General features: G+C 41.2%; 1 protein-coding gene across 1 annotated transcript in view; it reads left to right on the forward strand.

Annotated features, from left to right (window-relative positions):
• LOC116673481 (protein bicaudal D homolog 1) overlaps window positions 1–26,708 on the forward strand; it is a 58,071-nt gene that overhangs the window by 211 nt on the left and 31,152 nt on the right. The window contains exons 2-4 of the mRNA XM_032505836.1: window positions 180–358; window positions 2,818–3,122; window positions 6,556–6,730. Coding sequence (XP_032361727.1) covers window positions 180–358; window positions 2,818–3,122; window positions 6,556–6,730 — 659 coding nt within the window. The remainder of the gene's footprint in view (window positions 1–179; window positions 359–2,817; window positions 3,123–6,555; window positions 6,731–26,708) is intronic.

The raw sequence follows: 26,708 nt of genomic DNA on the forward strand, positions 1-26,708 counted from the left end.
TTACTTAAAAAGGGGAAAAAGCATTTTTGAAATTTAGATTTTTAAAAATTTTTTGTGTTGTTGTTTTTCAAATGGGCACTTTCTTTTAAAAAAATTCTCTCGGAAAAACCCTTTTTTTAAATTACTTTAAGTCGGATTCTATTAATTATTTTGGTTTTTATCTGGCAAAAACACCTCAGCTTGGGCCTTGAACGGCCCCCAGCAAAATTTAATAGATGGGAAAGCTGCAGCGCGCCAGAGGGAAAAGGAGAGGGGGGAAAGGAAAATTTCGAAGCACGGCGCTTCGGGAAAATTTACTGATTTTGGGAGGGGGAAACCCCCTCTCTGCAGAAGCGGGGTGCAACATAAAACAAATCAGGTCCCGGAATTATTCAAACAGACAAGACTTACGGTATAATCTCAGGTAAAATTTAAAGTAGCGAAGTGCTGTTCAACGTCCCTCTTTCAGTACGATGCTGGAAAAACCCAAAGCCTGTTCTACGCCGATAATAAGGCCAATTCAAATTTGGGAAAACCCTTATCTTTTTAAAACGGTATTTAAAAATAGTTACTGCAGTACAAATTCAAAATATTGGAGAGAGTTGTCTCCCCGCCCCCTCCTCTCCAGACTCACAATTCACGGAGGTTGCAGGCTGAGTCCGCAGCATGCATAGTCTTGCTTTGCCAGACCCTCCTCCAAAGAGTTGTTGCAATGTTGCCAGACGCTTGTCTCACATAACCCGACATTATTTCATAGCACAGCAGAGTAGCTAACGTTAGATGCTGGCTTTATTGACGGAGCTCTGTACCCAACTGACAGACACACTTTTTCGGCTTAGAATTACGGTAGGAGCCTCTAAAAATAACATTACCTTGCCGTCCTCGCCATCTGACTGAACATACTTCATCGGCTTAGAATTACAACAATATTTACCAGAGGTTTATCGGTTTATCGGGCAACCCGGCCTGTCTGTTAAACTGGGCAGTTGATGTCGGATGATGTTTGTCACATGAAGCCTACTTCTTGTTGCCAGTAGGTGGCGCTATGACTATGAGTGAATACCGGCATGAAGATGTCCTCAACGTGCATGAGAAATCTGGGGCAGATTGGACAATATGTAGTCACAAGTTAAGTCAAGTTACAACAACTTCCTGTTTCATGATGTAACATCAAAATTCGCTGTCCCAACACAGCCACCCCATTCAACGGAAAATTCACACTCTTCACCATAAAGCATCATCAAGGCCACAAAGCTTTCCTGACCTCATTTGAATGTGGATCAGGTTAACCAGCTTGGAGAAGCACAATAAAGTAAAGTCACTTTGTAATTTCCTGTTGCTGCTAGGTAACGCTCCAACTATAACTCAATATTGGAGTTTATTTTTAATTTTTACTTTTTTTATTGTACATGTAGATGTCTTTAGGTTGTGACTCTTATCAAACGTGAAGTTTAGGGCAGATGTACAGGCTAATTAATTGCCACTTCCTGTTTTGTGGCGTAACATAGAAATTTGACACCTTCCCACATCGTGCCACAAAGACACAAGCCTTGCAATTCCAGGTCTTTAGATTGTACTGAACAATTTTGAAGTTAAATTAGGTTAAATCTGTGGCAGAAGTAGGTTAAAGTACAGACCAAGGAAATGGTAGTCTGGAAATCCAGACCCAAATCTGGAAGAGTAAGGGTCTGGCATTGAGTAATGAAAGTCATCTTGAGGGGTGGCACCAAGCGAGCATTTGAAAATCTCACTGCACGCAACTGGATAACACTACGACCAATCACAACAACACACGGGGTGATGTATTCAGAGCCCCAGCGGAGCTAACTGGTAGATTATACTGTCGTCATCTGTTTAGCCTCTCCCTATATCACACAATTTTATTTATAGTATCAATTCATAACAAGAGTTATCTCAAGACACTTTACAGATTGAATAGGTCTAGAGCACAATCAATTATCAACAAGGACCCATCAAGTCTAGTAATTCCCCCAGAGCAAGCATGTAGTACTTACAAGATAATGTAACAGTGACTAGAAATAGTAGTTTGTAGTAGTTCATGGCATAGCAGGGCACTGCAGGGCATTAAAGGGAACAGCAGAGTGGGGTAGGATATAACAGGGCATCACAGGATGTGTGATTCAGGGCATAGTTAACTTGATGCCAGAGTAACTTACTGAGAAAATTCAAATTGTGCTCTTGCGAGAAATGTGGATTTCCAAGGTAAGGAAATGGTAAAAAACATCCAAAAATGGCACAGTAAATTAAATATAGCTGACTTCATGTGGGGTTTCGCAGATGGCTCCAAGAGTTTTTTTTGTAAGTTAAGAGGTGTAAATACATGTGTCTACCAATTCTAAAACATCTACAGTAGGTATGACTTATTGTGAGGGCTACTTCATTTAAGTTTTGTAGGGGGGCATGGCCATGGCAACGCCGTTCCATTAAAACACAAAAGCTTTGCAATTTCACATCATGGAAGTCTTGACATATTTCTGACCAAATTTGAGAAGGATTTGTTGAGACCTTGATGAAGAGTTTCAAAAGGTTCCATACCTGGAAAGGGCCTAAAAGCGAGTTGTCACATGACCTATGATATCATCATCAGAGCTATTGACTATTCTTTTGCTTTTTAGAGTTGTATGAGTTTGTGGATTATTGCAACCAAATATAAAACTAATCGACAAACCCTCTAAGATAAGTTTGAAACTGAACCGCTGTATGATGTCGGGGCTCGGACCTTAATTAGGAACTTCATATCGGTGTATAAAGGACATTGGCAAGGCAATCTCTTCATTTCAACACATTAAACTATCTGTTGCTCCACTCCTGTTTTAGGTGGAGTATGAAGGTCTGAAGCATGAAATTAAGGTCCTAGAGGAGGAGACAGAGCTTCTCAACAGCCAGTTACAAGATGCACTGCGTCTGAAGGACATCTCAGACGCCCAGCTAGAGGAGGCGCTGGAGTCTTTAAAGAGCGAGCGTGAGCAGAAAAACCACCTGCGCAGGGAACTGGTTCACCACCTCAGCATGTGTGATGTGGCCTACACTGGCAGTGCCCACCTGACATTTACCTCAGCCCCACCCAGTGGCACCGCAACCCCAACAACTCTGCTCTCCCCAAACGCAGATGAACCCATGAGGTGGATATTGCACACACAAAAGTCATGTGGAGGAAGATGTAATGTTTACATGTTAGTGATTACAAGAGTGTCACTTGCAAATAGTCAACCCTGTCTCCTACAAACACATTATATCCTACTAATTTGCTTTGCCAAATATGTTATGGAAGAATAGTATTCACTGCATGGATGTACACTTGCAACCTTTTTTTAAATGAAGTAGGACCTGATGCATCCAACTATGTCAACAGTAATCACGTTATAGTGTACACACCTGTTTAACAGTTTGTGTAAAACAAACTGTAACCAGTCAACACTTCCTGCCCCGTCTTTCCCTCACAATGTTAGGCTGGCACTTGGAGGTAACTGCAGGGCGGCAGGAACCACTTTTTAAAGCCCTTTGCTTTTTTGAAAACGTTCTTGCAGGTTTGTCTGGTAGCATTGTCAAACCAGCTTTTGTGTTTTCTACAGGTCTAATAATGTTGGAAGTAGAGTGTGAGCGAGCATGCGCAGGATTGATTTTACAATTACTGCCTGCTTCCACAATGTGTGTTTTGCTCCAGTCTGCAGCGCAAACATTAGATTGACTGACTGATTGACTGTGATTGATATTGTGTCTTTTCCCCTTCCACTGGGAGACTAGATATTTTACTGTGTAGTAGGCTAATACAATATGCATACTTGTTGGTAATAAGTAGCAAAACTACCTTCCAGTGCATAATTACATTCACACTAGTGCAATAGTTACAATTATTCTAGATTAAAGCCCATGTTGCGGGTTTAATTTTGCAACGAATTTGTGCAATTTGCTTGTTGGTAGAAATATTTGAACTGTCAATTGTATTTGATAGTGTAGGATATTGCAAAACTGAATATAATACGAAAAGTAGGCACAATTTTACAGTGTTTCCTTGTTTCCCCCACAATGCATTGCATGACGTCACGTTGGAGAGCAAACAGAGCAGCCTTCGTTGTATTTACCACTGGTCTTGCCTGATGTGGCTTCTGGTCTTTTAATATTAACAGTCTATGGTCTCGACCGAGTCCATGTGACTTTATTATATCTATAATAATATTGGAGGGAAAGTGAAACACAGCTTAGACGGGGATTTTGTTCGGCTTTTCACAAGTTTAAACCGCTAGCTAACGCTACGCAGCCGGACGTTAGCACAACAACGTTAGCCTAGCCTGCTAGGTAACTAAACATTACGACTGCCTTTGGTGTTGCCTATGTATGCGTCCATGTTGTCAACTTCATACATGTGGCATTAGTGCATCTTTTGTACCATAACTGTATTTAATGAAATAGTAAGCTTTGCTCCTACGAGATGGGTGGGTTTTTGTTACGTTACACACAAAGCTAACTGGCAGTAGTTAGCCTATACGGATGCTAGCGGATATAGCTAACGTCGCGTAGCTAGCCACCAACTTTGGCAGTCGAGTTTCGGTAAGCTAACCACGACAGCGTTGTCGCCCACAATCAACTTGCAGTGATGTTTGAAATGGATACACGCATATCGTTTCTTTTCCCGGAGATCCTGGACATTATTTTCATTCATGACGTTACGTTAAATAAAGAGTAGCCCGTGTGTGCGCGGTCTGGAGGGACGCGTCCTACCACGAGTCGGCCTGGAGGGACGCGTCCTACCACACAGCGGCCTGGAGGGACGCGTCCTCCCACGAGTCGGTGTGGAAGCCGAGCTCCATCTGCGGCGAGCAGTCTGCAGACCGGGGGAATAAAGTTCAGATTCTCAGTTTAAGAGTCTGAGCTCCATGATTCATCCAAAGCCTGGACTGGTGTGGATGTTTCAACCTCACAGACAACGGACTCGGACAAGCTTTAAAAAAACTTTTTAAGGATGCAATGGTGTACAAATACGTGTACCGTTGAGTACACTGTGAACATGTTTTATGGAGTTCTCAGCTAATCGTAATCCGTAAAATATTGATTTTGCTCCAACCTGCTCCTTCCTTAAAAACTTCCATATGGATTTATTTTAAAGTGATTTTTTTCTCAAAAAAAAAAAAAACATATGTTAAATTTCACTCTGTTCATTGTTGTTTAACCAAACTTTAATGTTTTGGGGGGGACCATGATCCGGTCTGAAATGTCACAAACGGATTTAGGCATCGTCAAATCAGCTGATCGCGGGGCGAGCTTCCCGACCGCAGGTTCAGTCCCCTACAGCACCCGCTCTCCACCGCAGCTTCACCACCACACACACGCACCGGCCAAACAGCGACACGTTTTCACCGGAGGAAGATGTAAACGCTTAAAAAAAACACTCTGGGATGCCTTCTATTCCTATATCTAGATAAGTGTACCAGTACTTATCTGAACTAACGACATGATCCCTGTCACCAGATCGAGAGAAAACGTTGACGTTCACTCGCTGCTATTCACTGACCGTAAAAAGTAAAGTCATTGCATGCTCTGCTGCGTTGCCAAATAAAGGAGATAAATGATGGAGACTTCCCCACAATCTTGACAATTCCTCATTTGCCCTCTCACGTCTGTCAGGTTGGTAATTATTCGGCTGCTGGCCTTTCCTCCTCTTCCTCATCCCAGTCAGTCACCGTAGTTCAAGTGCCAGGCTGAGACCTAACTCCCTTGAGTGACGTCATCGCTGAATTGACTCCATAAACCCGCGAATACCAAAAATGACCAAAAACTAACTTTTAAAACTATATGGAGACATTTTTAAAAGTGATATACATATCTTGAGTGTTTTTTGTACCCAATAATCAACAGTGGTGGTTAACTTGCAACATGGGCTTTAAGGGCAAAGTTTTATAGTATTCATTTGTTTTAAAATATGTTGAATTTGGTTTTGTTTCCCTGTCTGTTAGCGCACTGTAACAGATTTCATGTTTGTCCCTGTTGATTCCATGATGGATCCCTCTGGTTGCCATAGGAGCCCCCGGAAAAGTGATAGAGAGGAAGTAATAGATTGTTAATAAAGCCATTGGCTGGTGTTCAACTGGATGCTTCATGTGCATTTCAGATTTTCTTATGAAACCTAGCTACGCGAACCTATGAACAGTCAATTACATCACTGATCAGGAGCATAATGATCTCATTAAAATTACAATATGGTGTCAAAATGGTGTTCACCTAAAAATTATGTAAATAGAAGTAAAGATAAGTATCAAATTAACAATATCCATACAGACAATGCCAGGAAAGATTAAAGCAGATGTGAATGGATTGTGGAGAAGTCCAAGTAAATACACATACTTGCTGTTTCTTTTTAACATCCTGTCTCATGACACCTGGAACTCATACCAGAATCCACCACTAGTTGGCAAAAAAAAGCACTTAATGTTACAGCTGAAACAGCACAGGTATAATTGTTTTAAGTGTTGGTCTGCGTTCTTGTACTTTTACATACCTGTGGGAAGCAAAGAGAATCTTCTGTATTTAAAGATGTTGTACTCTACTCTGATCTGTCAGGTGTAATGGCCACCTCCAAGGTGGGAATGGAGCAGGGACGGCTGCAGAGTCGGTGCCTCGAGCTAATGGAGAGTGCCGAGGCCTGGGTCGGAAAGCTGAGGGGGCCGTGACGTCGGACCTTTTCAACGAGATGAACCTGACAGAGATTCAGAAGCTTAAGCAGCAGCTGATGACGGTGAGTTTGTTCTCTGATCGACAACGTACAAATAATTTACTAAATATTTTTTAAAGAAAGCCAGCATTAGGGACTATGTTCAAAATGGAAGCACACGCACAACATTAAAGTGTTAGTCGGAACAAACAACATGCTGATGAGTCTCAGATCTGCATACAGGGATTTCTGGAGCTGAGTGGCCATGACTGTGAAAGCCAGTCACCTTAGGTCTTGAGCCAGGGCATAGGAACAGCCAGCATTTACCAGCAGAGCTGGCTCTGGCTCATAGGAGAGCATCAAGACCATAAAGTGCTTTAAACTCAATCCTTAAAATCATAATTTGAAAAACTCCTAAACTGACTGGTAACCATTGAAGAGTCAAGACCATATATGAGCATATTAGCGGTATTCAAGCTCTGACAAGACTGCAGCAGGAATCAGCTACCCTTACTCTGTGCAAAGTTCAAAAATGCATCTGATTAAAGCTGTGGTAAGCACTTTATTTTTGGTGTCATTGGGCAAAAAGTCCATAATGATCTTTCAGCATATTGTAATTCAAGTGGTCTGAGAGAAAACTAGACTTGTGTACCTCCTCTTGGCTGTGTATTCAAGGTTCAGGAAATCAAGACTTCCCAGGACCAAAAAAATAAAAATAAATAAAATAAAAAACAAAACACAGTAACAGTAACATTAAACAAGGTAGAACTTTTGGATGCAATATTGTTCCAGAACTGACCAACGGGAGCGCACTCCCAGAACATGTGAAAACATGTACGTTGTGCTTTCATTGGACAGAAAGTGCATAATGGGCTGTTAATTATTTTCATGTGGTGCATTTTCATGGGAGTGAGATATGTCCTATGAATGAAATTGTAGTGAATCTACTGATGGTGTGGGTTGCGTGATACTCCAGGAATGCTAGACCATAAATCAAGCCAGTTGAGATTGATACACAGGCCTGGGCAATTGTATGCCCAGAGCCTCTCAATAGGAAGGGCAGAGTGGCCTGGACACCATACCACAGTTTTTAGGCTGCTCACTAAATAACTTCCAAATAGGATGACTGGGCAAAGGACTCTGCCAGGGAACACCGGATGCCTTGAGTGCCGACCTTAACTGAAGGTAAAAGAAAAAGAGGAGCGTGGTAGACTGAATGCATTTTGTAAGTCAGAGAAAGGTAACAAGCCAACCTCACCAAAAATGTATTTTATACGATGAACTCCACTTTGTTCCCATTGTGGAGCTGTTATCGGCCTCCCACAAATTAGGAGTGCTGCATTATTGAATTGTGGAGAAAGTTTGCCAGTTACAAGCTACACATGCATTATGTTTCAGCTAACCTCCAAGTTTTGATAAGATGTGAGATTATGGGGCCAAAGCGTAGCTGGCACTGTTTATTAGAAACATTGGCAAAGAGAACAACATGGAATGACCAAGACTCAGTCATAACGCTCTCTAAGGTAAGCCAGCAAACAGATGTATCTGGATTAAACCAAGTGAGGAGGGGTCTTAACACAAAGGACCAGAAATAATGTTTAAAGTTGGGAACTGAGAGGCCACCCTTTTTGAGAGGACCCCTTTATGGGAGAAAAAGGAAACAGGCATTGAAACAGCAACAACAAATGTGTCTCCTGTAATAATGCAATGTGAACATTTCACTTTCTTAGTAAGCCCAGAGTGCCGGCTCGTTCATGAGAAGCATTCAGTCCGCCACAATTCCAAAATAAAAAAATAAAAGATAAACCATCATCAAAAAAGCTGCGTTCTAAATGAAAGTACATGTGGATATTGCTACTGCGTTTCATTTTGTTAAATCTTAACAATAGTGCATCCAAAGTTAAGCAGTTGGTTCCACACTGAATTAACATAAAAATAAACGCATTTCTTGTCAACAGAGACAAGAAACAAAAAGCATAAAACCTAGCCTAGCAGGGGCTCAGCTAACCTATTAGCCCTAATAAACTAGGTTGACATTGTATTCAGAAACACAGTCTTTGTGATCATATCAGATAACAGGATGATAAAACCAGAACACATTAAGGGAACAAGACAAACCAATGGTCTATGTTCATCAGGCAGTTGTTTCAGTCCTGATCCTCCTTCGGGCTATCACTGTAGATTCAGTGGGCTCTCATAATCTCGAGCTGAGCATCTGCTAGATGCTAGAAAAGCGTAGCCATGACTGTCGAGAATACTTGCGTTGCTTTCCAAGGTTGTTTTTAGGTTGTTCACATCCGATCTGATAGAGCAGTCAGAGATGCTAGCTGGGTATGGATAGCAGTTTACTTATTGTCGTTGTCAAGCCCAGCTGTTGAATCTGAGACTGGATCTGAGCAAAATGTGGTTCGAGGTAGCATTTCTGTTTCTCCAGTAATGCCTTTGCAATGGCGCCCGTCTCGCCGCGCTGGGTTCTGTTCTTGTTTGCCATTCTGCTTAAAGAAACTCTAGAATATCGAAGTTGGAACCATATAAAACAACAATTTGACAAAGTATGGCCAGGAGCTACACCGCCATCTCTGTCCAGCTGGTCACGTGACCAGAGAGAGCATTCCTTGTGACTGTTCTGTGCATGCATTACCCGTGCAACAAAGAGGGGAGAGTTGTATGAACCATGTATGTATTTTCTTTTTTTTCTTTCTACCCACTACAGTTTCCAGTTTACAGTATGAAATGTTCTAGAAGGAGCGGACCTCTCCGGTCGCATCTCCGTCAGTGCTGCATTGCTGAATTGTGTGCTGAATTTAACAAATATGAGTTCTGCTTTATGTGGTTGACTTTAGATAGTAATGGCATGTGGCTGTGAGTCATCATCAGGATCAGGGAATCCTTCCCATTCTCCTACCGACTCTAATAACCTCCTACTAACCTCCTGACAGCTCTGCTGGCCTGGGCTAGCTAGTTAGCTGGCTGGTCAAGTTTTCATATTCAAATCAGAGTAAACATGTGAAAAGATGAAGAAGAGCTCAAACTAGGAAGACCATCTCTGCGGCCATCTCATGACTACGAGTCCCTCATCTGGATTGGGAAATCAACTCACCAGTCTCCTGCTGACTACCCTGGCTGGTCAAAGTTAAACACAGAGGACACGGGGAAGATGGCTATCAGCTACAACCGATGGCTACAATCCAAACTACATGGACAAGCAAGACCAACTTTGCATCCATATCCAGCTTTGCATCAACGGGTGCACCGAGGCATGGGTGAACTGAACACTGACTGCGACTTCTCTGCTGGGCGTCCTGCTGGCCAGTGTGCAGGCATCGGACAGCAGCCGTCCCAGCAGGAGCTGTGCTGTCCTTTTGCTTTTTTTTTGTAACAACAGGTAAATGAAACACCACATGCCGACCACAACAACGAGACGGTTGTGGTTAGGAAAAAAGAAAGGAACTGCAACACGCAGGACACGATCCAAAGTGAAAGTCCACCACCCCAACCAACCTCCCTGTGCGGATTTAACCGCTGTGCTACCATAACCGTTCTGTGATCAAGAAAAAGGCTTCCCATTAAAATACATTACTTCAAAATTTGTTTTCAACACACAAAAGTAACGCCATTAACGCAACCCAATTAAATCAATATATTAAATAACGTGACCATTTCACAAACTGCCATGACACTGGGCTGTAGGGGTGTGCATCTGTCCCTTGAAGGATGATCCAATACATATCTAAACACGTACATGGGCTACGATATGGTTCAGGCACAATACATTTTAATATGGAACAATTCAGTGCAATTCGATTTGATGTTACATACATTTATTTACCTCACCAAATCACTTGTGTGTATCCTTGTGACCTAATGGTGAAACTGAACCCCTCTGAACTCAGAAAAACATTTCCCAGAGACTTTGTATGGGAAAAGAAACTTGAACGCGAGCACACAATGAACGCTTGAGCAGACCCGCGGGACTACGCCCGCCCATGTTGCCTTGCACACCCCCATTTCACTCCCCCATTTCATGTTCTGCCAAGCGACCCATCAACAGAATTTGAGCCACCTCCTCTTTCACTCAAGTCAAGTCAAGTCAAGTTTATTTCATCCATAAAAATGGAAATTACAGTGCTCATACTTGCCATCTTACCCATAAAAACTAGAGAATAAATACAATACTACATATACACTACGATATTATACATAAATACTAAAAAAAAAAAAAATTATAAAAATGTACGCTTAAAGTGCTTGTTGTGCTGTCTAATAGCCTGAGGTATAAAAGAAAGAGCATACCGCTTAGTTTGTGTCACAGAAGGTCTTAGCCTGCCACTGCGCTCTATAACCCTGTCAGTCAGATTACCATGAAGAGGGTGATCCGGGTCCCTCGTTATTTTCTGTGTAATTTTTACCAGATTATTGTCATATACCTAATCCACTGTACTTAACTCTCCCACCATTTTCCCAGTTCTTTTAGTCACTCTATCAATTCTGGACTTCTCAGTTGACCCAGCATTTCCCCCCCACACCACCACACAGTAACTCCAAACACTACATATGACTGACGTAAAAAACAATCTCACCACATCCATATTCACCTTAAAGGACTGCAACTTCCTCATACAGTAGACCCGTGGACTTAATTTTTTAATCAATGAGTCAACATGATCAGACCATGTTAGCCTGCCATTAAAAACAATGCCCAGATACTTGTATGTATTCACTCTTTCTATTTCTACACCTTTGATTTCCACTGCCTCAGCTGTGATCTTATTTCTCCTGTAATCTATAACTAATTCTTTAGTTTTCTTAACATTGAGCTCCAGGAAATGCATATCACAGTAATCAACAAAGGCTTTTATCTCATTTTGATAGTAACTATAGTCATAATTTTCGATTAACCCAATGAGCTCTGTGTCGTCAGCAAATTTAACAACCTGACAGCTCGCCTGCTGTGGACGGTAGTCTGCCGTGTAAATGGTAAAAAGAAAAGGCGATAAAACAGTTCCCTGAGGTGACCCTGTGTTTGACATGATATTGTCTGACTTAACTTTTGAGTTTAACTTAACAAATTGACCTGTTTTCTAAAAAATTTAAAATAAACAAGATAAAAACAACTGGAACCTTCATTATCAAAAGGTTATTTACAAGGATGTGTGGTTGTATCGTATGGAACGCTGAGCTAAAATCATAGTATAGAATTCTCACACACCGTCCCCCTGCATCCAGGTGAGCATAGACACTGTCCAATTTACAGACAATTGCATCCTCTGCCCCTCTTCCTTTCGGATAAGCAAATTGGCAGGGGTCGAGATACTGCTCCACATGGGGCTTCAGACTATTCAACATGATTTTCTCACATACCTTCATAGCTATGGAGGTTAAATCCACTAGTTTTAGATCATTCATACACTCAAAGGCTTTGTTTTTAGGTACTGGTATAATGCAAGATTGTTTCCATAAATCAGGCAACACTTTATGAGAGAAACAGTAATTAAAAATACTTGAAAAAATGTTTGCCAACTGAAAAGCACAGCCTTTTAATACTTTTGAAGACACTCCATCTGGGCCTGCTGCTTTGGTAGCTTTTAGCCCCATAAACATACCATATACCTCCTGATTGGTTGTTTGTAGGGTATAGTCATCATCCTCTGTGCTCTCAATCAATCACTGTCGCCAGTGTGGATTTCGAGTGAGTTATGTTGACAATGTTCACAACAGAAAAACACAGTTTGTAAGCTCTGCTATGCTGTGTAAAAGGGAACAGGGAATAGTAAAGCTAGGACATGCTAATAGTATACACTGTAACTTCAATTTCATTAGTTATCTACTTATAACCAAATAACATCTGCTCCATGTTAAATGAAAAGGCCTTTTTGCTGCTGTAATCTTAGAGAAAGTAACTCAAACACAGGTCCACATTACACAGCCATTGGGAGCACTCCAATAATATTCATTAGTATTACGTGGGTATACATGTGAGCACAATAAGACTTTTTAATTAATAATTATACTGTTGTGAGCATTAGCATGAGGCTAGTAAACTTTAATGCTAATGTAATTGAACATCTTAGAACATATAAATACAGTCCCTGACAAATTTATTTACAAGAAATGGCTCATTTTAATCCCAACAGCTTTTGTAATAATGTTTCAGTGCAAAAAGAAACTGTCAAAAAGTATTCTAATATTAATATTATAGATAATATAGTATATAATATATATAATATAATATAGACATAAGTGTTGTCGCCTTGTCATATGAGCTTCACCTGTGACTAATAATGGATCAATTAGGTCTCAGGTGTGTATAAAAACAACCCCAGTACACTAGACCTTCACATCAACTGCAACTAGACATCTGCAAACATGCCTAAGATTCACCCTGAGACTAAAGTTTTGATTATCAAGAGGCTGAAGACCAGATCCACTGCTGATGTGGCAGACACCTTCAATGTGTCTCAGCGTCAAGTACAGAGGATTAAAAAAACATTTGAAGACACTGGAGATGTTTTTGACAAGCCCAGGTCAGGCAGACCCCGCAAGACAACTGCTCGAGAGGACCGTTTGTTGGCTCGAAAATCCAAGGCCAGCCCATTTTCTACTGCAGCAGAGCTCCACCAGACCTGGTCCCCTGAAACCAGAACGGTTTGTCGGATTCTGTCTCAAAATGGCCTCCATGGTCGAATCAGTGCCCAGAAGCCAGCACTAAACAAAAGACAATTGAAAAACCGTGTGAAATTTGCCAAGGCCCACAGCTTGCTAAAAGGATGGACGCTGGAGAAGTGGAAGAAAGTGGATTTTTCAGATGAATCTTCTGTTGAATTACACCACAGTTGCCGCAAATATTGCAGGAGACCTACTGGAGCCCGCATGGATCCAAGATTCACCCAGAAAACAGTGAAGTTTGGTGGCGGAGAAAATCATGGTCTGGGGTTGCATCCAGTATGGGGGTGTGCGAGAGATCTACAGGGTGGAAGGCAACATCAATAGTCTCAAATACCAAGAAATCTTAGCTACCTCTTATATTCCCAACCATAAAAGAGGGCAAATTCTCCAGCAGGATGGTGCTCCATCGCATACGCCCATCTCCACTTCAAAGTTCCTCAAGGCGAAGAAGATCAAGATGCTCCAGGATTGGCCGGCCCAGTCACCAGACATGAACATCATTGAGCATATGTGGGGTAGGATGAAAGAGGAAGCATGGAAGACCAAACCAAAGAATATTGATGAACTCTGGGAGGCAGCAAGACTGCTTTCCTAGCTATTCCTGATGACTTCATCAATACATTGTATGAATCCTTGCCAAACCGCATGGATGCAGTCCTTCAAGCTCATGGAAGTCATACAAGATACTAAATTTGAATCTCACAGCACCACTATTTAATTTGCTGACATATTTTAGTATTTGTAGTAAATTTTTTCAATTTATTTATAGGCAACAAAACTTTTGTCTTGCCAAAATTTGACCTTTCTGTCTTGTTTAGGTAACAAATCTTTTTTTAGTGAAACTAATTTATTTCAGTGCATTGAACATCATTTGGGAGGGTTTTAGCTTTTCATATGAGCTATTTCTTACACCAATTGATTAATTAAAAGTCAGGTTAATAGCAGGTGTTTCCACAAAATAGATGAGCAACAAGACCGGCCACTTTATTAGGTACCCCATGCTAGGACCCCCTTTTGCCTTCAGAACTGCCTCAATTCTTCGTGGCATAGATTCAACAAGGTGCTGGAAGCATTCCTCAGGGAGTTTGGTCCATATTGACATGATGGCATCACACAGTTGCCGCAGATTTGTCGGCTGCACATCCATGATGCGAATCTCCCGTTCCACCACATCCCAAAGATGCTCTATTGGATTGAGATCTGGTGACTGTGGAGGCCATTTGAGTACAGCGAACTCATTGTCATGTTCAAGAAACCAGTCTGTGATGATTCCAGCTTTATGACATGGCGCATTATCCTGCTGAAAGTAGCCATCAGAAGTTGGGTACATTATGGTCATAAAGGGATGGACATGGTCAGCAACAATACTCAGGTAGGCTGTGGCGTTGCAACGATGCTCAATTGGTACCAAGGGGCCCAAAGAGTGCCAAGAAAATATTCCCCACACCATGACACCACCACCACCAGCCTGAACCGTTGATACAAGGCAGGATGGATCCATGCTTTCATGTTGTAGACGCCAAATTCTGACCCTACCATCGACTGTCGCAGCAGAAATCGAGACTCATCAGACCAGGCAACGTTTTTCCAATCTTCTATTGTCCAATTCGATGAGCTTGTGCAAATTGTAGTCTCAGTTTCCTGTTCTTAGCTGAAAGGAGTGGCACCCGATGTGGTCTTCTGCTGCTGTAGCCCATCGCCTCAAAGTTCGACGTACTGTGCGTTCAGAGATGCTCTTCTGCCCACCTTGGTTGTAACGGGTGGTTATTTGAGTCACTGTTGCCCTTCTATCAGCTTGAACCAGTCTGGCCATTCTCCTCTGACCTCTGGTATCAACAAGGCATTTCCGCCCACAGAACTGCCGCTCACTGGATGTTTTTCTTTTCGGACCATTCTCTGTAAACCTAGAGATGGTTGTGCGTGAAAATCCAGTAGATTAGCAGTTTCTGAAATACTCAGACCAGCCTTCTGGCACCAACAATCATGCCACGTTCAAAGTCACTCAAATCACCTTTCTTCCCCATACGGATGCTCGGTTTGAACTGCAGGAGATTCTCTTGACCATGTCTACATGCCTAAATGCACTGAGTTGCCGCCATGTGATTGGCTGCTTAGAAATTAGTGTTAACGAGCAGTTGGACAGGTGTACCTAATAAAGTGGCGGTGAGTGTATATATATATATATATATAATATAATATAATTATACATAATAAAAACTTAACACACCCAAATACATATCTATTCATATTAATACCAGTCGACTCATAGGTTTATGAACACACACATGAATGGATTACTCACAGAACGCATGCTAGTACAATTTACAATATCTACAATGATTCCTCTCAGACACTTTCAGCATTAACTCCAAAAAACAAAACCTAGCCAGCAGGGTAATCGGCACGGTTTTTGTTTGTTGCAAACCCAAACAAAGGTTCTGATTGGCTGATCCCTGCCATCTCACAAACGGTAAGGCTTTTGTCTCAGTCACACATAAGCACACACCTGTCTCTTTAAACAGTATCGCGCTTAGTTGAATTTTTTTTAAAATACATTTATTGCAATTCTGTAATTAATTTACAAACCATTACTGTCCAGTGCAGTACAGTTTTCATATCCTTGCAATTTAAAAAAAAAAAATTAAACCCATGCTGTGACCATAGTAAAAAACAAACACAGACAGTTCAGTTCAGTTCAGTTCATGTTTATTGTCCCCATAGGGAAATTATGTTGCAGTAAAAGATCACATCACATGGTATTCAAACATTGACAGGAGGAAGAAAAAAACACAACATATGTACACCACCACTCATACCATAAACAAAAGTAATATGAAGGGGGGGGGGGGGTAGAATTCCAAACCAGCTGGGAGAAAGAAAAAATAAAATAGATACACAAAATATATCTATCATTGGACGGGACCTTCATTATTAAAAAATGTAATGGCCTGTGGAACAAAGGAGAGCTTGGATCTGTTTTTTTTTAAACAAAGGAGCACACTATCGTCGTCCTGAGGGCAGCAGTTCAAATGAGGAGAAAAGGGGGTGCTTCTGGTTGCCCACAATACTATTTGCTTTCCTCAGTATTCTGTTTTTGTATAAACTTTCCATACTTGGGAATGGAATACCTGATAGTTTACTGGAAGTTATCATTATTTTTCTGATGTACTTTTTTTGTGCTTCAGTGGCGTTGCCAAACCAACAAATGATGCCAAAGGAAAGAACACATTCAATGAAAGCACAGTAGAACATCTGAAGTACGTTGCTGCTGACATTAAAGAACAACAGTTTCCTTAAGAAGAACATTCTTTGTTGGGACTTAATATTTAATCTGTCAGACCAACTGTCCCATTTAAGTTTGTGGTCGAGCACCATGCCAAGGTATTTATACTCTGTGACAGTATCTAAGGGAATCCCATGTATACAAGTGGGTTTAAGGGACTGTGCTTTCCTAAAATCAATTAGCATATCCTTTGTTTTAGAGGTATTCAAGATAAGGTTTGACTTCTCACACCAATCAGTAAAAAAGTCAAGAACTGGGCCATGCTCCTCTTCCTGGTCATATAGGAGACTAACCAGGGCGGTATCATCCACATACTTGATAAAATGCCTGTTAGGGAAAGTGCTGGTGCAGGAGTTTGTGTACAGGATGAACAACAGGGAAGATAAAACACATCCCTGGGGAGATCCTGTGCAGGTGGTCATATTGTCAGAGAGTGACGTATCAACTCTGACTCGCTGTACTCTACAGCTAAGAAAATCAACAATCCATGAGACCACATCATCTTCAATTAAAAATTCCTCTGTTAAAATATTTGTTAAAATACTTGACGTAATAGTATTAAAAGCAGAAGAAAAATCAGCAAAAATGATTTTGGCATGGGCCTTTGGCTTCTCTAAATGAACGTGCAGAAGATGGAATAGAGTTGCAACAGCATCTTCAACTCCTCTGGATGCTTGATACGCAAATTGCATAGGGTCTAGAAGATGCTGAGTTTTGGAGATGATGTAGCTCTTAACTAGGCGCTCAAAGCACTTCATTGCCAGTGAAGTTAATGCTATGGGCCTGAAGTCGTTAGGCCCTTTAGGCCTGGGGATTTTTGGCACTGGTACAATTGTGGAAGTTTTCCATAGAGTGGGGACTTTTTTCAGGTTGAGAGAGGACTTAAAAATTCCTGTAAATACAGGTGTGAGCTGCTCCGCACAATACTTAAGAACATCTCCTCCAATATGGTCAGGGCCAGGGCTTTTTCTAATATTATTACTTTAAATAATTGGAGTACTTCTGTCTCTTCTATGCTTATGCTGGAGGGAAGTGCAGTCATGGTAAAGGCCTTTGCACTTATGCTGCTCTCAAAACAGCAGAAGAATGAATTCAATTGGTTTGCCATTTCCTTTCCATCAGAACCACCATTCAGGGTACAAGAGGGCTTACCCCTGCCCTTGTGTGGGATGGATGTCCAAGCCTCTCTGGAATTGCCAGAGCCCAGAGAGGCTTCTAACTTCTGTTTAAAGCTGAACTTATCCAGCTGTATTTGCCTTTTCATTTCTCTCTGTATGTCCCTCCTTGCAGACTCATCCTGATTTTGATAAGCTGTTTTTTTCTTTTTAATGAGTTTTTTTAAGTTGCCAGATACCCAGGGCTTATCATTTGAATATACTTTGTATGTCTTTGTGGGTATTACAGAGTCTACACAGAAGCAGATATAATCAGACACAGCCACAACCTGTTCATTAATGTCCTGAGCATCAAATACTTCCCATAGTGTGCACTCAAAACATCCTTGCAAGGCCAAAATGCTATCACTACTCCAAAACTTAACAGTCCTTACTTGAGGTTTTTCTCTCTCATAAAGTCTCTTATAGACAGGACGGAGATATACCACATTATGGTCAGATGCTCCCAGTGGAGGAAGCAGGGAGGCAGTATATGCATCCTTAACAGTTCCATAGCACATATCTAGAGTCTGATTATTCCTTGTGTGACAGTCAACATACTGGTAAAAGGTGCGCAAAAGCAAAAGCATGTAAAAACAACAGATACTGTACAATGCCATACAACAAACCGTGCTATGGTTTCTGATGGTGTATATAAAACCTAACATGGTATCTTTCAATCCATTGGGTTCATTTTCCCGCAGCCGGCAATTTTTAAAAACCCAAAGGCTCTTTGAAAAAATTTCCCTGAAAAAACTATGCTGACTTTACAGTATCCCCCACAGGGGAAAAGGGCCATTTTTTGGCTTTTTTTTCCATTTGCTGGTAAAACCCCTTGGGACTCGCCTCAAGTCGCCTCTACTAGCCTCGACGCTTTCCCTGCGTGGGTTTTCCCTTGCAGTTTGAGAAACCCGCCCCCAGCGGGCTGGTACCATGGTTTACCGTGATGAGTAATTTTCAACGCGAGGGGAAAAAAACAAAACAGCATGTCAGAACTTGCCCCCATTTTGCCACACCCCAAAGAAAAAAAATTTTTTTTGTTTAAAAAGAAACTGAAGGAAGAAACCCAAAAATCACCGCTAAAAAAAACGGTTTTTTGGGGAATTCCGACGGAGTTCAATTTGACAGGGACGGTTGTTCGCCGAAAAAAGGGTAAGTTAATTTGCCCGGGTAAACGTTAGCAAACTTTTGCTTTGTTTTTTGGGGCCCCGGTCAGTTTTAAAAACTATACGAAAATTTTAAAGTACATGAACTTTAGCAACCATGATTACACCCCAAAAATAGGTATCCCTGGGTACTGTTTTTGTTTCAGAGCAATTGCTTTCCCCCCCAAAATCGGCGTTTTGCAGCCCCGCATTGGTTGGGCAAGGCCACGGGGAGATCTCGGGTTTTTCTAAACCTTTCGGGGCTTCGTAAAACTTTATAGAGTAATGAAGAGGGGTTTGTGACAACGGGGGGGGATGCAGGGGGAAACAGAAAGAGCCGGGGGGGACATGTCACAGGGTGCAGGGGAAGAAGGTGGGATGTACGGGGGGGTTTTGTGCTTGAAAAGCTAAATAAAAATTTTTTTTTTTTTTTTAAAGTAACAGTGTGCAATTTGCAAACGACAAATGCCGCAAATAGCCCTTAAAAATTAAAAGGGTTTTTGAAATTTGAATAGTGCAGACATGAAATTGTCGATGGCTGGCTAGTTTTTTTTTAAAACCCCCTTTTTTTCCGGCACACACTCCCCCCCTTGTTTCCCAAAAATGCGGGATCTGACCAATCAGCCCCCGGGCCGGTTTTTCCACGTAAACCTTTTGGTTTTCCCTCAGCTCGTTTGGGAAAACCTGGGACTGAGGAAATTACAAAAAAAAAGTCCCTGGTAGAAAGGCCCCCGGGGACTTTTTTTTCGTAAGGGAAAAACCAAAAAAAGGCAAAGTAAGGCATCGGGGAAAAAATCCCCCCCCCCCCCCCCCCTTGGAAAACCGAAATTTTCTCAAACTTTATCCTTTGTCCCCTTCTAAACACACATAACACTTCATTTTTTGGTATTTTTTCCCCTAACACAGTTTTTTCTCCCACTTTTCCAAAGTCTCAGGCATTTATCAAAGCCTAAAATTTTTTTAAGGCATCAAAACCAGCTCAGTTTCCCCACAAAATGTATTTTGGGGTAACATTCACCCCTGTTTTTTGGCATTACTTCATTTCTTGTAGGTGTAATCCCATTTTTTTTTCCCCGGTTTCCCCTGCTTTGTGAAGGGGGCTCCCGGGAAGAGCTTATTTATATCTCAGCTGCCACACTACACTATCAACCCCTCTCCGGGTAGAAAAGTTGGTTTGGATTGCTGCTTTTGCTGCTGCCCGAGGTTTGCTTTTTTAAAATTTTAATAAATTCCCTTTTTTTTCTACAGTGTTATTTCTTTCCACCTCCAAAATTTGAATGAATAGAAAAAACGCACTTTTCCCCAATATTTTTAATTTTCGTACATTTTTACATTTGCAAAAATGAAAAAGGGTACCTGGGGGATCCTCTTATATAAAACCCTTTTTTTTCCCTCACCAAATAAACTTTTGTGGGTATATTTGGGAGCCCCTAAAAAAACATAAAACAAGCTTAATGTTCGGCTTTCTTTTTTTTCCCCCCGTTTTTTTGTTATGCTTCTTTTGCTTACTGCCCTAACATTGATTAATGTGTGGCTTTGGTCGATGCCCAACGTCAAAAAAAGATTCAAATTGGGTCCCTCACTGATAAAAAACATGTAAAAAAACAAGTCCCAACCACCTTACCCCACAATCCGGGTTGTCTCGACAAAAGAACCCCCAAAGGGTTCCCTGGTTTGCAAAAATGGGTCGGATTGTAGCCATAGGTGAAAATTTAAAACCCAAATTTTTTCCCCTTTTTCATCTGTCTTCACTTGTTTTCCCTTTTAAAAACCCTTTGCCCTTTCTGGTACATATAGAGACGCCAAAACGATTTTGCAGTTGCCCCCAAACAATTGTTTTTGGGGGAAAAACTCCCTTTGGGGGACTTTAAAAATACCACTATGTCCCCTTTTTTGAGGAGCAGTACAACTTTAGGTCTTGAATACACCTTAAGTACCCTGTTAACTTTTTAATAGCTTTCCAAATCCTGCCATATGGCTTGGGGTGGTTTCCGCAACCCGCACTTGTGGGTTTCTCTTTCCTTTTACTAGAGTGAGGATTAAACCCCATTGCCCAACCCGTAGTTTTTGTGGTTTTGATTTCCCACTTTTTTTAAAGGCGGGACAGGGCTGTAGAACTCAAGGGCCGGGCTTTGGCCCCAAAATTTTGGTCTCAAGCCCCTTTTTTTGGTCTGGACTTGTCTTGGACTTGCTGGTATTTGGGGCTCGACTCGGGCTCGGCCATGGGGGGGGGGGAAATAGGGGTTTTTTGGTTCCCCAACCCAGGCCATTTTCTTTATTATGTTTATTTTAAAAATATTGGGGGGGAAAAATTTAACACAATTTGGCGGGGATGGTTTGGTTTTTTCCCAAATTTAAAACAGGTTTTTAGCTAATGCTTTTGCCAACGTTTTTTTTGCGGCACAGCTTTTTTTCCCAGCATGGGTAGGGAAATATTACGACTGCCTTGAGTTTTTTTTATCTGGACCACGTTGTCACCATAAGACGGGGTTGTTAGTGCGCTTTTTGTACCATAATTTTTGGGGAAAGAATATTAGGCTTTGCTCCCACCAGTGGGTGGGGTTTTTTTGAAACCCAATAATTGTCTGATACTGTCCGCATAAGAAATTTTTTTTTTTGTCCGGGACCATCTTCTTGACTGGGGTCAAAAACCCCTTAGGATCATCTTGCTTGGTCTCGACTAGTCCTGGTCTTGGACTTGTCTTGGACTCAACAAAGGTGGTCTTGACTAAAGCCCCGGGGCTGTCACTTAGTATTTTTGCTTCCAGCATTGCAAGGATTGGGACTTGCATCCATTGCATCCTTGAGATCCATGTTCCCTATAAGAGCAGATACTGGGGCAATCGTCTGATTGAGCATCATTGCTGGCCTGAAAACAGCTAGAATCTCAGATTTAGAAGACACTAGAATTCACCCATGAGTGTCACAAGTACTTCATCATAAGAGAGGTGACAGTTTTCCTTTAGCTACAGTACATGGTATCCAATATGTGGCGTACAATACCGATCATCCTCTCCCACATGATTCCCATGTGAGAGGAGTGTGGAGAATGGAATGTCCAGGTATAACTTTTGTCTTGCAAGCGAGTTTTCAACTCTGGATCCTTTGAGTTTATCTGTAGTTCTATGCCATTTCCAACACAGTTTGTACAGTTTGTGTGCCTTCAGTGGCACACAATGTGTTGACTTTGGTTGAACAACCTGTTCGTGGTAGGTTCTTACCAGAATGACATGGTACTAAGAAAAAAAACATTTAATTCTATTCTGTCCAGAACTTTTCTGCTGATGATGTTTGCTCTCAGACTCTTAGCAAACCATTGTCATCAATGATGGGATCCAAACTTCTTCACTTCTTTTTCACTTTTCATAATTATCACAGTACATCCTTTTTCTGTTGATGGTCTGACGTTTTGTAGCAGGCTCTGGACTTTTGGATGAGGCTTGCTGTTGCACAGGTAAGTAGAGAAAAGTCCACCAATAGCTTTTGTAGCATAGGTTGCATTTTTGGCAGGTTAGCTATAGCGTCAGTATTATGTCATATCTCCCAGGTGCGATAGAACATGCTCACAGGCAAATTAAATCATTCCACGTGTGCACATATTATTCTTTGTGCACCAATTCATAAATCAAGAGTTTTACAGACAGCTGCGAGCGTGAAACAAAGCGTAGGGAGAGGGAAAGAATGGCACCTACGTGTATAAAACTAAGCAGCAAGTGCACAGAGCAGCCACCACGCACCCTCGAGTGTCTGCTTTGAGATTGCTGGAGGGCACTCTTGCATTAAAATGCTGCTCTCAAAGTTCATTTCTGCTAGCCTGGCTTTTGATGTTTTGGGGGTGGAAACCTAGGTGACTAGTTACTTTTAACGCGATCTAATCCTAACTTGATTGACAGCTGTCCTTCAGATAGCACAGAGTTGGTGTCCCGGCCTAAGAAGTGTTTTTCTGTCTTTATTAACATGTAGCACAAGATAGCACCATAAATAAAGGAATCTATGTGCATCTCATCCATTCTGTTGTTGGGACACGTATGATGCTTTTGAAATGTCCGTAAATCTTTGCTGATGTACTGTACTGGCCTCACTAAGTGTAGCGCTACTCAGCTATCCAGCAAGCTTACAACCATCAGGCTAGGACGAACACAGAACGTGGATGCAAGAGATCTTCATTCCTTTTCTCCTTTCCTTTATTTATGCTGTAAAACTGAACACAAATAAAACTACTTTTAGTCCATTTTGTCTCGTCGTATATGCTACCAACACACTTGCTAGCTGCGCACATGAAACAAACCGGCTTATACCATTCCCAAACCTTTGAATATAACGTTTGTGCTTACGGGCATTGCCTTCGTGTGGGTGTAAAATTATTAAACAACTGCAAATAATAACTTGTCCGGAGACAGCAGAACAAACAGTCTTGTCAGTGACTACTCTTGTGTGTCAGCACAGTAAACAGTAGATATACCGTTCAATTACCCAGCAGTCCATTCTCAATACCCACTACCGTCAGTAGATGGCGCTCTAGCATAGCAAATTATATACAAACTTGTGTAAAGAAACAGAAATAAAATCTTGGTCTGCTCAGACCATGACACTCCCTGCCTGGTATATTATTTATTTCATATCTATGAGTCTACATATCTAAACGCTCAACATCAGATTTAGAAGAAAACAGCAAAACAAGTTCAGAAACTGACCTGGTGTACACTTTAGGAGTGCCTTAGTCCATTTTGTCTCGTATATGCTACAAACACACTTGCTAGCTGCGCACATGAAACAAACACTGTTACTGCCAAGAACAAAACGGCTTATACCTTTCCCAAACCTTTGAATGTAACGTTTGTACTAGAGGTGATCCGAGTACCCGGCTGAAACGAGTATCCGGTACGGATAAAGCACTTTTGCTATTATACGAGTAATATGAGTCAATATCTGTGCTCGGATTGAAAACAAATCCTCAACTGGCCGCGCAGCGTTCTGTGATAATCACAGCGCCCCCCGCCTACAAACCCGCTTGGATCAATCACACACACACAGAACATGGAGAAATGCGCTCCCTTGGCCTCTCTCTCTCTCTCTCTCTCTCTCTCTCTCTCTCTCTCTCGCTCTCACTCTCGCTCACGCTCCTGCTCCCGCTCCCGCTCCGTCAGGCAGGCAGTCGGGTCTGCGGATCTGTTCCGCTAACGTTTAGGGTTTCTTCAGCTTCAGGTTTGTTTTTAACTTTGGTTTGTAGTACTTACATAGTAACCAGTAGATTTCTGGTGAACGTGGGGTTTGTAGTACTTACTTAGTAACCAGTAGATTTCTGGTGAACGTGGGGTTTGTAGTACTTACATAGTAACCAGTAGATTTCTGGTGAACGTGGGTTTCAGACATGCTGCTTGGTTTAAATGCAACTCCCGTTGCGTCTCTGCCATCGGAGATTTTTTTTTTTTTCACTGTCAGCTTCCCCCCGCCCCCTCTCTCTCTGTGTCTCTCTCTTACTCACTCACACACACACACACACACACACACACACACACCACACACACACACACACACCACACACACATATATACCTGGTGTGGAAATAAAAAAAATAAAAAAGAACCAAAAAAAAAAATCACACTGATCATAAAAAATAAAAAGTTAAAAAAGAAAGTTATATTGAGTATGAAAACTCTTGTTCATTACATTTTATTTCATAATTGCAACCGCATGTGTATTCATTGTTGCAAAATGTTCTGTGTATAATTCAATTCAATTTTATTTATAGTATCAATTCATAACAAGAGTTATCTCAAGACACTTTACAGATAGAGTAGGTCTAGACCACACTCCAGAATTTACAAGGACCCAACAGTTCTAGTAGTTTCCTCCAGAGCAAGCAACAGTGTGACAGTGGCGAGGAAAAACTTCCATTTAGGCAGAAACCATAGACCGTTAATATGAATGGACAGAGCATGTGTGACGTCACCCATTGGTTTGTGGAGATCAGAAATGAGTCGTCGAGTTTGCGTTTATGGGCGCAGCCATCTTGGTTGCGGATGTGACGATTTTAGAGAAGAGGGCGGAGGGAGAGAGGAGCCACCGACTGGTGGGCGGGATATACAGTCTATGGGCGGGATCTGACTGACGTTAGCTGAGAGTTAGCAACACTGCTCTACCGTAACCTTAGCTAACCACTTTCACTGGCAATCTGGTTGCAACTGCTGCTGAATAATTCAAGGTAAGATTTAGCTTCACTAGGTTTTAAGTATATCTTTGTCCCATATAGTCTATGGTTATGTAACATATAAGAGTCACATTGCAAAGTAAACGTATCTGAAGTTACCATGTAAATTGTCTGTAACGTTAGCTTGCCGCTTAACTAGCTATGGTAAAACATGTTAACGTTAATTTTTTTAATCGAAGTTTACTTCTCGTAGTTTAAACGTAGTGTCAGCGAAATGCTAAACGGTGATTGTCAATGCTTATCATTGTGTAACGCTATTAGCACATGTATTACCAAGTTTCTTATAACGTTTGGCTAACTGTAATAACCATAATGCACCAATAATGTGCTACTGTTTGCCCTGTCAGTCTATAATTGGGGCATTTAACCTTGACATGCTGTTAAGAGCTAATGTTAGCAGAAATAAGCTCCTTTAACTAAGTTACAATTACACTAAAGAACAATAGACTGTTGTTGATTCATGTGTATTCTCCGGATAATTAATGAAGTACAGTTACATGCTAGTGTGCATAGATATTTAACTATGAGGGGCTCAAATGGAAATTGATGATTCTTTCATTCTTTTAGAAATAAGAGTGCTGAGAGCCACAATGGCATGTTCACCCCCCAAATGCCCCAGAAATAAGCAATAGTATTAGTTAATTTCTTTTGCTATATATGTATAACATTAAACTTTAATCAGACTTTTTTACAACTAAGCCAAGGTAACAAAGCATTTTCAAATAGTGTGTAATTAAGAGTGCTGTTCATTTATCCTTTTTCTCTATAGCTTAAAATATTGCTTGGCTGGTCTGTGGTGGAAGAGACTTCTCCCTTTCTTTTACCAGTCCTACAAGGAAGAGCTGTCCCGGACGTCCTCCTTATTCACTGTGGCGGGAATGACCTGAGACATGTCAAGGGCGTCAACCTTGTTGCAGGGATGGAGGAGGACCTGCAGCACCTCCACCTGCAGTATCCGGCATGATAGCACAAGTGCTGTAAGATTTAAATGTTAAGCTGTTATTTTATATTGTGATTTGTAAAGTCAACCATTTCTACTGTAATTAACAGTGTGAGAGATTCAACGACCTCTTTATTATGCAGACATGTCTTGTGACAGTTAAGTTTGCCTTTACCTTAACCCACAGCAGTATTTATGTATGGAATTTACTCTTGTAAAAGGTGAACTACATTATTTAATTCATATATTTTTAAAAATCTTTAGTGTTTGGTTAATGTATTTTTTTTTAAGTTGATGCCCATTTCAATGTGAAATAAAGGTCCTTCTAAAGCTACATTTGTTGTTTTTCTGAAGTAACTATAATAGGAACATCCAGCATTGTAGTCATACAAGAAGACATTGGTAATTTTATAGAATTTGTAATTGATTAAAAGTGTCTTTCTATTTTGGCTTTAATACACATAAATGTTACCATACTTGCTTTTCTTGTGTATTTTGAACATTTTTAGTAGATAATTGAAAATGCACTAGGTGCTGTTTAATCTGTGCAGGGCTATTGTAAAATCATAGCGTATGATCACAAATTGCAAAGGAAATTTAAACAACTTATTAAATGTCAGTAACTAATGATTAAATCAAATGTATCAGGTACATTTGATTTAA

The sequence above is a fragment of the Etheostoma spectabile genome, chromosome 23 (genome assembly GCF_008692095.1).
Source record: "Etheostoma spectabile isolate EspeVRDwgs_2016 chromosome 23, UIUC_Espe_1.0, whole genome shotgun sequence".
Classification (NCBI taxonomy): Eukaryota; Metazoa; Chordata; class Actinopteri; order Perciformes; family Percidae; genus Etheostoma; species Etheostoma spectabile.